We start from the raw sequence: 12,729 nt of genomic DNA, 5'->3' as shown, positions 1-12,729 counted from the left end.
TTAAACCCACATATTCCTCTTTATTGCTATTAATATTTATGAGTTTCGAAGCTCAACTATTTACATTTACACCCGAAATTGACTAAAGCACGTGGTGCTTGATTTGGTTCACAAAGACATGCTCCAAATAACAATGTCACAGTAAAACCAAAATATGAAAAGAAAGCACATTTGACTATAGCTAAACCATTTAAGTAGCTTGCACCTAAATACTTACTTTCTAGAATAAAAAATCATAGGAGTTATATTTTTTATTTATATTTTATTTTAGAGAGTAGTATATAAACTTTTTTTTCATAAATCTCTTAACTTAAATATTTATCCAAACTACTCTAAACAATGATTAAAAAAAATAAAATAAATGTGTATTGTGATACAAAATTTTGGGCGAAAATAGAGCCGTATTGTTCGAGCAGAGTAAAGTAGGAAGAGGGTTGAGTGGAGAAATGAGTTAATAATTTCGAAACAGTGATGTAAACTGAAAGAGAGTAAGCTTGGGAAGTAGAAGTAGAAATCGAAATATAGGTTAAAAATGGAGAATTCGAAGACAAACAGTGATGTTTCAGAAAACTCGAATAGCAACAGCAGCTCTAACACTGAGATCGAAAATTATAACATCTCCGTTTCTCCCTACACTGAAGGAGAGAAAGTCTTCGCTTACCACACTACTTGTATTTATGAAGCCAAGGTTCTTTTCTTTTCTCTTCACTCACACCAATTTCTTTCCATTCTAGTAATATTCTTTCCTTATTCATACCTCAATTAATATTTAGGTTAGGCAAATTGAATACAAGCATAAACGATGGCGGTTCTATCTTCATTATCTTGTAAGCAAACATTTTTCTCCTTTTTATAATTCCATTATATGCTTTTTCACATTTTCGAAATGCTATTTATTTTAATAATTCAATTTTGATTCTTTCAGGGTTGGAAGAAAAGGTAATGGTCTTCTTGTGGACGATTATTATTATCATGTCAACAAGTGCGGGTTTGATTCGTGTTTTGTTATTGCAGTTGGGATGAATGGGTTGTTTTGGATCGTTTGATGAAACACACGGAGGAAAATATGCGCATCAAACTTGCACTTGATGAGAAATATGGTAATGACAAGAATGCCAGAAAACCCCGTGCATCTTCCAAGGCTTCTAACGGTCAGGTTTTTTCTTTTCTTTAATTACCTGGAGAAATTATAATTTCACTTCCCTTGAATGCTATGATATAGACACAACATAAACATCACTTGCCTTGTCTTCTATTATAGAGATAGTAGAGATAGGTGACTTTGCGTAGTGGGCTTCCTCTTCGAAGGTGGTTCCAGTTTAAGGGGAGGACGTAGGTACCTGTAAAAGACACTCTGATGCCAAAGTCAGTCATAGTGTAATGTGATTCTGATTAGGGGATCATAGATAGTTGAGAATGGACTCCATCTTGGGCCATATGGACAACAAAGTGCATCGTAGTTTTCTTGGTGTGCAGAATGAGATGCAGAAGACTCAATGTGCTTTTTATCTGTTAGGAACTTGGGAGTACATGGATATGGGGGGAAGAGTTTATTTTATTTTATACATTTGTTTCTTCATGGGATTATAAGTGCTATCGACATATAGTTATTGAATTATTGCTTCCAAATTCAACTTGATTGGGGGATTAATTGGTACTCAATAGTTATTGGTATTAGTAGTTTTATTTAGGGGGCGGGGTTATCGGCCTTCTCTGATTTTAGGATGATAACTTGTATTTTTTTATGCTTGACCTCCTGTTAAACTTTTTATGACAATTGTGTTTAGGGGCTAGCCCGAAAGAGTTTGAACAATGGGAAAATACTAACACTTGAGAGCAATTATTTTAATTTCACGTCCCTTGGATTTATCATACAAAATGATAAGGATGTAGAAAGAGATGCCAAGTTGCCAACCTTAGAATTCAATTAGAGTGCCTTGGATGTGATTTGTATTTGAAAAGTACTATTTAAACTTTATACTACTTCATGCAAGTATGTTTAGCCAACTCTGAGACATTCTGGGAAAAATGTAATGCAGGAGCGAGAGGCAGGAAACGAAAGAATGATTCTGTGATTAAGGTACTCTCTCATTTTAAATTTTAATTTGTAGAGGGCACTAATCATACACGCACCCATGCATTCATCTTTGAATTGTTCATGTAAATCATTTGCATCAATATAAACTGTTAAATTAGTTTGAAAATTCTAATGAAATATTTCAAACATTTTTGCTCATGTTTTGTCCGAAGTGTGAGGTGAAGGAAAGCGGTTTTAGGGTATATTGTAAGTGGTTTTATTGTATGCTTAATGACAGGAAAAATCTGGTGTTCTTCCTGATAAACTTGTCAACATTCTGATTCCACTAACATTAAAGAAGCAATTAGTTGATGATTTTGAGTTTATTACTCATCTAGGCAAGGTAACAATGTTGTTTTTAATATATTAGTATTAATATTATCTATAAAGATTGATACAGCTTTATACTGATCACATTTTACTTCAAAGAAGAAAAACTTTTTGTCATCTGAAAATTGTTGATTTATGTATTATTCTCTGCAGCTTGTTAAACTTCCTCGTACTCCTAATGTGAACGACATATTCAAGAAATACTTTGATTACAGATTGAAGAAAAGTGGCTCGTAAGTTCATGCTGAGGCACCCTCCCTATTTAAGCTTTGCTCTGCATAAATGCTTACATGTTAGCAGTTTAAACAGCAACTTGGAGCCAAGCAGCAAACTGTTTTTTAATGAATGATGTTGTGTTTATTATCGTTTATCAATCTTTTCACTAAATTATACGAGCTCTTTTACTAAAATCAGTATTTTTATTCTGTCTATAATTTAGGTGTTTTGCCCAGTTGATACCATATCCAAATAGACAGTTCCAATATTATTAGTCTGTGCCTGAAATCTGTTTGTCTTCCTCTACCGGGTTTTTCTGCTTATACTGTGTTAGTATCTTGAAATCACTGCACCTTCTGCTTTTTGACACAGCCTTTATATTTCCACTTATTATACCTTTCATCCCACTTCAAGTTCCTAGTTTAATAGGGGTAGAACTTCTACTTTTTCCCACGCAAAAAATCTAAGCTGTATGTGACCTTTTCCTTGAATTTTTTTGTTAATGACAGTTATAATTGTTACAGTTTATTTCTGTGCTTAATACAGGATATCTGATTCGGCTGAAGAAATTATGAAAGGATTGTGTTGTTACTTTGACAAAGCATTGCCAGTGATGCTCTTGTACAATAATGAGCGTGAGCAGTACCAAGAAGCTTGTCCAAATAATACCGTTCCTTCTTCTATATACGGCGCTGAGCATTTGCTACGCCTCTTTGGTATGCTCATTAGTCCTTCCCAGACAAGATGATTTATCATTTGAACTGGGCACTTTGTAAAGCTTTATTATTAGGACTTTGTCTAATATCTGTGATTCTTTTTACTGATTCACTTTTTCTGTGTTTGAAAGTTAAGTTGCCAGAGTTATTGATCCATGCTAACATTGAAGGCGACACATTGATAGAACTCCAGACACAAATACTTGACTTTCTCAGGTATCAATGTTTTCCTCCTAACTTCATGTTAAAATAGTTATTAATGGTGAATTCAAATGGAAAAAATAGTCTTACTGGCAGTTGACATTTAACAAATAAACTATGTTGTGTACCTTACTATTTTATGGTGCAGATTCTTGCGAAAAAGTCAGCGCTCATTTTTCCTTTCGAGTTATCATGTCCCGGAAGATATTGAGAACAACATCAATAAACAACTGTTTTGTATTGCACATAATATCACATAGTTTCTGCTATTTGCTGAATGCTTGTAAGAAATGCAGTTTACTAACATATCAAAATGTTGTGAAATCAGATTTGTTAAGTGTTACTTGAAGTCTTTGAAATCCAACCTTTTCAGGGTAAAGGGAGAGGAACATCAATTAAAGGGTGCTACTGACCCACATTTTAAATGTCAGCTGTATCTCTGAAATTTATTTTGGATTTAATCTGTTAATTGAAACGGTTGTCATTTTGCACACGCTTGGATAAATTTTATATTGATGAAGTTTGTGTTTGAGTATGTCTATAGTATTGTATTATGTGTGTGATGATTGGTTTCTATCATCAGTTTGGTGACTGGTAGGAATGCAAATTACAGACTTAATGTGCATAGATAAACTACATTGATATAGCTTCATATATAAGACAAAGATTCACTTGAGATGGAATAGTAAGCTATCAGACCAAGATCCAATATACTTGATAAAATCAATACTGCCACAAAATTTATCCATGAAACGGATAGTGCTACGTTTTTTAAAGTGCATTTTTTTTATAAGAAATGATTAATATTACTAATTAATGCACGCAATTATGAGAATTTAAATTTGAATTCTGGACATGACGTCTAATATAATAATAATGGTATTTGTTAGTTGAACTAGGATTTAGGGATTGAAAATGCATTTTTAAACGACACAAATTGTTTGAAAAATGATTTTAGATTTTGTACTTTTAGATGACACAAAATTAATGATTTTTTATATGTATACATCTCATTTATAATTAAGGCTAAGTGTTGGTCGTGTTTATGATGGGGGAAAGTGTTCAATTTAAGTAATGAGCCAACTTTGTTCCAAAACTTATCAAGCTTAAACTCCATTTAGAAGTTTGGAGGGGAGGAAAATTATCATTATATTCAAGAAGCTAATAAAAAACGAGCCAACTTTAGATAAGGAGAGTTAGTAAAATGATCATTATATTTAAATTATTTATAGTCTTATCTGAATATGTTAATATATATTATTATTTTTCGGTTCACCTTTTAATAATTCTCTAAATCGGTCCTTACATGCTACAACGCACACCCGTGAGGATTCATATTTTACTATATACATATAATCCACGTAATTGTTCAGAATGCGTGATGTTCCCCTCTCTATTTGAAAAACAACGATTTGTCAACTTCATTCTTTAATCAATTTGCAAATCTTACCGGGGAATATACATTTTCAAACAATTCCCTTTAGATTAAGCTTGGCTGTTAAAAGGAATAATTATTATATTTTAGAGCAACTATGATTATTATATTTTTAATTATATTATCTAATTAATATTATATACATTGGATTTTTTTTACCAATATATCTTCTTTTTTAAAATTTTGAACTAAAATGTCCTACTTTATAATTTATATACTAAAATGTCTTACTTTTTATAGCTAACTTGAGGTCGTGGTCTGAGGGTGCGACCAGCCAAATGACAATTTATTTCCCCTAGTAGGAGGTCACTGGCTGGGGATGCGACCTCCCAAAAAGTTTTTTAAAAAAAAATTAATTCGTTTTCTGTTTTATGTAATAGTTAATATTTTAATAAATAATTATATTAAATAATACATTAATAATTAATAGTAATAATAATATATTAATAAATAATAATAACAATTATTAATTATTAAATAATAACAATAATAATTATTAATTATTATTATTATTATTATTTATTAATATATTTAATTCATATAATAATACATAAAACGGCAAAAAAATAATAACTATTTTTAATTATAACAATTTTTAGTAATAATAACAATAATAATAATTAATAATAATAATAATTATTATTATTATTATTTATTATTATATTATTATTATTACTATTAATTATTCATGTATTATTTAATATAATTATTTATTAATTTAATTATTTATTAAAATATTAACAATTACATAAAACAGAAAATGAATTAAATTTTGTTTTAAAAAGCCTTTGGGAGGTCGCATCCCCAGCCAGCGACCTCCTATTAGGAGAAAAAAATTGTTCTTTGGCTGGTCGCACCTCCAGGCCACGACCTCGAGTTAGCCTCAAAAAGTAGAACATTTTGGTTCAAAATTTTGAAAAAAATGATATATAGATAAAAAATCCTATATACATTATTTCTCCAGCGTTAACTTCACTTTATTTTTATGATAGTAAAATAATTATTTTCTTTATTCTATTTATTAAAAAAACATTCGTTTTAAAACGAAAAGAGAGTACTCTATAAACTCCCTCTATACTATGAAAAGGCAAAATGTATTTTATTGTATTTGTTACACGAGGGAGTTCTAAAAAAACAAAACCCTTTTCAACCAAAATTCCTTTAAACAAAAAGTCCCTATCTCCAATGTCATGCAGAGGTAGATAGGTTCGTAGTCAATGCCGGAAAGCCTAAGCCCAACTTTATATATTTAGATAAAACTATTCAACAAATGAATTGAGGTAGTAATAATTATAAAAAAAAGTAAAACGTGAATTTTTAAGCAACAAAATTAAAATCAATATATGTTGTACTGAATTTTTATATACAATATATAATGATGTTGATCAGTGTAAGTCATACACATTGCAAATTTGTGAGCTAAATTCCAATTCCATAGCTACTAATATTATCATTCAAACCATGTTATTAATCTTCCTCTCTTTGCTTTTGTTACTACAACATTCATCTTCATCATTGGATACTATCACAAAAGGTTCATTCCTCTCAGTGGAAGAACCAAAGGACATCATAGTTTCACCAAATGGCATGTTCTGTGCTGGTTTCTATGCCATTGGTGAAAATGCTTATTCCTTTGCCATTTGGTTTTCCGAACCAAATTTCCAAACCAAAAACCTTACCTTAGTTTGAATGGCAAACCGTGATCAACCGGTCAACGGAAAAAAGTCAAAGCTTCACCTTCAAGACAATGGTAACCTTGTTTTAAGAGATGCTGATGAATCTCATGTTTGGTCTACAAACACTTTCTCACTTTCCACTGTTCATCTCATTCTTTTAAACACTGGTAACCTCGTTTTATACAATGTTGGTGTTATTTTGTGGCAAAGTTTTGATTTTCCAACTGATACACTTTTACCACAACAAATTTTCAACAGACATTCAAAACTAGTTTGTTCAAGAAGTGAGACAAACAAGTCTTCTGGTTTTTACACATTGTATTTCGACAACGACAACATTCTTCGTCTTCTTTACAATGGTCCCGAAGTTTCAAGCATTTATTGGCCAGATCCTTGGCTAACTGATTGGGATTCTAAAAGAGCTGGTTACAATAACAGCCGAGTTGCGGTTTTGAACACTCTTGGTAACTTTAGTTCATCAGATGATTTCAATTTCATGACATCTGATTATGGAACTTTACTTATGCAGAGAAGATTGAAACTTGACCATGATGGTAACATTCGTGCTTACAGTCGAAGACAAAGAGAAGAAAAATGGTATGTTTCGTGGCAAGCGAAATCGAGACCATGTAGAATTCATGGCGTTTGTGGTCCAAATAGTTTGTGTTCTTATTATAGTAATGGTGTGAAATGTTCTTGTCTTCCTGGTTACAAAATGAAGAATGATGGTGATTGGTCTTATGGGTGTGAACCAAAATTCTCACTTTCTTGCAATAAAACTCAGTCAAGGTTTTTAGTTATAACCAATGTTGAGTTATTTGGTTATGATTATGGGATCATGACAAATTACACACTTGAACAGTGCAAAGAGTTGTGTTTGCAATTATGCAATTGCAAAGGAATTCAATATACTTATGTCATTGCTGGCTCTGGTATACCTGGTACTTATACATGTTACCCGAAATTGCAGTTGCGAAACGCATATCGAATACCGTATTTTAATGCTGATTTGTACTTGAAATTGCCAGAAAATAGTTCATACAATTACAAGGAATCAATGGATGATAAGTACAAACTTGCTTGTTCTGTGAATCCTAAAACAGTAACACTTGAAACAGCACACAATGAAGTTCATGAAGGCAGGTAGGTACACAGATGGATCCACACAGTTAATTGGGGCAGCCACCTCACTAAATTATATACTAGTATTTTGTTATTAATTATTGATTAATTTTATTTTTCTCATTAAAAAATTAACTATTGCACTCACTACAAATTATTAAATAATTTCATTTATGGATAACCAAATATACAGTTCCATAACATAAATTATGGAATAATTGTTTAATCAGATAAATAGAGAAAACAAATTTAGTTTTTTATATTATTTTTTATTACATTTGATTTTTTGCTTATATTGAAGATTATAATTGGTACATGTTGAATTGCCTTCAATTCTTAGGTATATAATGTATAATTTTGTAATTTCCAAATTTTTGCTTAATGTCTTCATTTTGATGTATATTTATGAAAACATTTGTAGTATATAATATTGCCTTTACTAATCAAAATTTATGTATCCATTCACGCAGGTATATTAAGTTTTTGCTATGGTTTGTAGGAGGAATGGGAGGACTTGAAATCTTATGCATATTTATGATGTGGTTTTTCTTAGTAAGAAGAAAAGGGCAACAACATTCTAGAGGAGACACAAGAGTCTATAACATGATTGGTTTTAGAAAATTCAGTTATTCCGAAATAAAAAGAGTAACTAAAAATTTCAGTGAAGAGATTGGAAAAGGTGCAGGAGGGATAGTATACAAAGGTGTGTTATTGGATCAAAGAGTTGTAGCAGTGAAGAGACTCAAAGAAGCTAATCAAGGTGAAGAAGAGTTTCAAGCTGAAGTTAGTAGCATTGGAAGGTTTAACCACATGAATTTGATTGAGTTATGGGGTTATTGTGTAGATGGAAAACACAGAATCTTGGTTTATGAGTTTATGGAAAATGGTTCTTTGGCAGAACATATAAAGTCTAGAAATTTGGATTGGACAAAAAGATTTGACATAGCATTAGGAACAGCAAAAGGTTTGTGTTATATTCATGAAGAATGTTTGGAGTGGATTTTGCATTGTGATGTGAAGCCACAAAATATACTTTTGGATTCTAATTATCAACCAAAGGTGTCAGATTTTGGATTGTCGAAATTAAGAAACAGAGGTGATAGTAAATTTTCTAGTTTTTCGAAAATACGAGGTACAAGAGGTTACATGGCACCTGAGTGGGTTTTGAATCATTCAATAACATCTAAAGTTGATGTTTTTAGCTATGGAATTGTTGTGTTGGAAATGATAACTGGGAAGAGTGCAGCAAAGGATGTTGTTGATATGGGTAATGATGGAGAAGAGAAGGTTGGTTTGGTTGGGTGGTTGAGAGACAAAAGAAATGGAAGAGTTTCATGGGTTGGTGAAATTTTGGAGGATATGGTTGAAGGAGATTATGATGAAAGGAAAATTGAAGGTTTGGTCAATGTGGCTTTACAATGTGTAGAGGAAGAGAAGGATAAGAGACCTACTATGAGTCAAGTTGTAGAGATGCTTCAGAAATTATGCTGTGAAAATCATAATCAGTGATCAACAAAACAAGTTGCTAGTTCAACAAAGAGAGTGTAATCTCATGAATAATTGTGATTTTTTTCCTATTACTATTAGATTTTAATGAAGTAGGTGTATAGTAGTGTCTTTAATATAATAATATGTAATGTGATTTAGTGATAATAATATATTGTACGGATTCTCACATAAACTAGTATAGAAATCACCTATACCACACTATTTGGTGTGTCGTATGTAGTTTATAAATGTATTCGGATTTTATTTCGGATGTTTCATAGCATAAAATATGATAGAAATATTTAAAATAAAGAGTAAATTAACGTTAAAAAAATAATTAAATAAGAATAGGTTCGATTGTGCAAATACAACTTATGTATATAGCTAATTTACAAATTACAATACTCTTTTTTATTTTATATTTTTCATATATGAATTTTGTCGTTAAAAGTTTTAGAGAAAAAAGATTGGTTAGTGTACCTATAGGAATGATAAACTTGGATTCTATGCTATATTTGATGAATATCAGTTAATAAATATTTTAAAAGATCAAATAATACTATAATAATTATGATGTAATATAATATAAATGATAGCAACTTAACTAACAAAAATGAAATTTAGAGAAAGTAATTAGGTTTCTACAATATAATGAAGTAATGTAGTAATGTTTTAATGATATAGACGTTTAATATTCAACACATTTGATTAATTTAAATAGAAAGAATCTACGTATAGGTATGATAGAGAAGCATTAATTAATTAATTAGCAAGTTTTCTCTCAAAAGTCAGATAGGATGAATATGTGAAATTGACGCCGCCGGTGTGGATTCATTTCATTTCTTACCAACGTCAAGTGACTAATCCAAACATAAATAAGGCAGTCACTTATTGTTTGCCATATTGACACGCACGTGTTAAAAAAATAAAATAATAATAATAATTAAATAAAAATCAAACTTTCTTTTTCACTTTCACTTCGTGTTTTTTCTAATTCATTTTTTCCCTTTTTTTTCTCTCTCTTCAGTCGAACACTTTCCCCCATCCCATTTTTGTTGTTTTTTTTTTTTTTCCTCTTCTCTTTGTTTCTTTTCTTTCTATGATACTCAAACCATCAACCCTTAAAAATGAATTTAACATCCTTACAAACATAATTTCTCATACTTCTACAAATTATCTTGGTTATAATTTTTGAATTAGGGGTTGTGCTCTAGGGAAAAGGGTACACATCTCCTGAGAGTTGTTTATTGAGACTAATTGAGGTAAATGCACAACTCTAATCCTAATATGAATTCATAGAAAAATGTAATTTTGTTTAAAAAATTTATTTTGTGCTTAAAGTATATTTAAATGATTTTTATGGTTTTCTAGAGTCAGCTAAACTTTAGAATATTTTTTTCTAAAATCTTAGAAATATTTTTGATACACATATTTGTTAGCTGAGACCCTGTCGACTACTCTAAGAGTTGTTGGAGAGTAAACTTAGACGATTCTCCATGGTTATTAGTTGACGACGATCTTCGTCGTATATTTTTTTTTATAATGTTATTACTATTATTTTACTTGTTTTCTATATTAAAGTATTTATTGAAAAATTTGAGGAACACAACCTTTGAAATTTATCTCGATTTCGTCAATTATTTAATTTAATGGTCGTTGTTATATAATATGTTATTAGTTTGATTTACGTATGAGTTAAAGTATTTACATATTGAATTGTTATGCGATTGAATATGTTTTCCATGAATTGCGATGAAATGATTTTAAATACGTGTTTTGATAAATTGTTGTTATTATTATTAAATCGTTAATTGCGTTAAGTGCACCTAGTTACCTCGTTTTGGTTAAGGAGAGTTACCCGTTAGATGAAGCCGCCCCTATGAGACTGTCATTCGTAGTAGGAGAGGGCTATCAACGAGATGTAAGCTCCCTAATTGATACGTGATGATGCGTTGCAGGATTGAGATGAGAAGACTATCAGTTAGATGGAACCACCCCTAAGAGAAAGGCCACTCTTAGGAGGAAAAAGCTATCAATGAGATGAAGCCGCATCTTGGTTCTAAAAAATTTGTATTGTTACTTGTTTGATTTTTATGATAATTTTAAGGTTGTTCTTTTTGATTTCGCTTCGTTATTAATTGGATTTTTAATATTTCTGTTCGAACGGTTAAATTATAAGTTTAATGATTGTATATGTGTGTATATTTAAATTTAGAATTTTCTAGATTTTTAAGTAATATTGTTTAACATAATTGTCGCCTGATTGTAAAGTAGTTATTTGTGCCTTTTTGTGTTTCTCTTCTAATTGATGGTGGTTGTTGTCTCCTCACTAAGTCTTTGCGACTTACCCCTTTATGTTGTTTATTTTTTTCAGATTCGCAGGCAGCTGAGTAGAAATCTGTTATTAGATTCAAGTCTCAACATATTTCTTTTTGGTAGGCCTCTTTGATCGATGACCATTTTTGTAACGTCTGTTGAGCCTGATGTAAATTGCAGCTATTTTGAAATCTAGAAAGTCTATTTTTTTTTTTTGGGAAGTGTATTAAGAAGTTAGGTTATGTTATTTGAATTATAATTGAATTGAAAGTTAAACAGGGATTCTATAAATTTGAAAATGTTGAATTTATAGAGGATACTTTGTCGAAATTTCGAGGAAAAGTATATATATATATATATATATATATATATATATATATATATTTAAATGGTAGTGAACGAATTAATTGTTTAATTGTTAAGTTAGTTGTTAGGCTTGTTTAATTGTTAAGTTTATGCACCGGTCATGACATTTAATTTTCTGGTCGTGACACATAGGATGTATGGAATTATTTAATGTGTGCCAAATTTGATTTAGTAGAGTCACTATTTTTTGCATGGGTCCAATAGGCTGCGTGCAATAAAGTTTATCGAAACAAACACTTTTATTTTATTTTAAAAAATACAGTAAATTTTATTGTAATAATTCTAACTATATTTAATTCACACAATTATATAAATTTTATTATAATTTACTTACACAATTTTTTAAAGTTAAAACCTGCAATAAAGACCTTCAAACGAAACACACATATTTTTAAATTGTAATTATATTTGCTTATGTTAAAAGCCTTTAAATATCAGAAAAATTAAAATAAATAGGTCATTGTAACATAATTTGCAGCTACAATTATACCATGATCCGACAATTGCAATGTTATTGTTACAATTGCGTCTACAAAAACCACAACTTAACACTAGTTGATAGTGTAGTAATAACAATATTAATAATTTAAAGAGTCTTCGCAAATGCAGTTGACTATTAGAGATAAATTACCTATTCAATCATTATAGATGCAGTTGACTATTGGAGTTAGATGACATATTCAAATGATTATGAATAATAATAATAATAATAATAATAATAATAATAATAATAATAATAATAATAATAATAATAATAATAATAATAATAATAATAATAATAATAAT

At 30.1% G+C, this 12,729-nt stretch overlaps 2 protein-coding genes across 4 annotated transcripts; both read left to right on the top strand.

The window, feature by feature from the left end:
* Nucleotides 1–353: 353 nt before the first annotated feature.
* LOC101509629 (protein MRG2) lies at nt 354–4,075 on the top strand. Of its 3 annotated transcripts, none has more exons than XR_001143968.3 (10): nt 354–688; nt 774–827; nt 926–939; nt 1,015–1,151; nt 2,040–2,080; nt 2,316–2,420; nt 2,561–2,640; nt 3,170–3,339; nt 3,476–3,555; nt 3,689–4,075. XR_001143968.3 is itself a non-coding variant. In XM_004501491.4 (10 exons), the coding sequence occupies exons 1-10, from the start codon at nt 533–535 to the stop codon at nt 3,798–3,800; spliced, it is 954 nt and encodes a 317-aa protein (XP_004501548.1). In that variant the 5' UTR covers nt 357–532; the 3' UTR covers nt 3,801–4,075. The 3 variants fall into 3 exon arrangements, 2 of the variants coding, with proteins under 2 accessions (XP_004501548.1, XP_027190120.1); XM_004501491.4 differs by having other exon boundaries at nt 357–688; nt 3,471–3,555; XM_027334319.2 differs by lacking the exon at nt 926–939 and having other exon boundaries at nt 357–688; nt 3,471–3,555.
* Nucleotides 4,076–6,400: 2,325 nt separating this feature from the next.
* On the top strand, nt 6,401–9,499 carry LOC101511565 (putative receptor protein kinase ZmPK1). Its single transcript, XM_027334545.2, has 2 exons — nt 6,401–7,794; nt 8,244–9,499. The coding sequence occupies exons 1-2, from the start codon at nt 6,665–6,667 to the stop codon at nt 9,280–9,282; spliced, it is 2,169 nt and encodes a 722-aa protein (XP_027190346.1). The 5' UTR covers nt 6,401–6,664; the 3' UTR covers nt 9,283–9,499.
* Nucleotides 9,500–12,729: the final 3,230 nt, after the last annotated feature.

The sequence above is a fragment of the Cicer arietinum genome, chromosome 5 (genome assembly GCF_000331145.2).
Source record: "Cicer arietinum cultivar CDC Frontier isolate Library 1 chromosome 5, Cicar.CDCFrontier_v2.0, whole genome shotgun sequence".
In the NCBI taxonomy this organism is placed as follows: domain Eukaryota; kingdom Viridiplantae; phylum Streptophyta; class Magnoliopsida; order Fabales; family Fabaceae; genus Cicer; species Cicer arietinum.
Note: the sequence above shows the minus strand (reverse complement) of the source record. Positions and strands in the feature narration are given on the sequence as shown.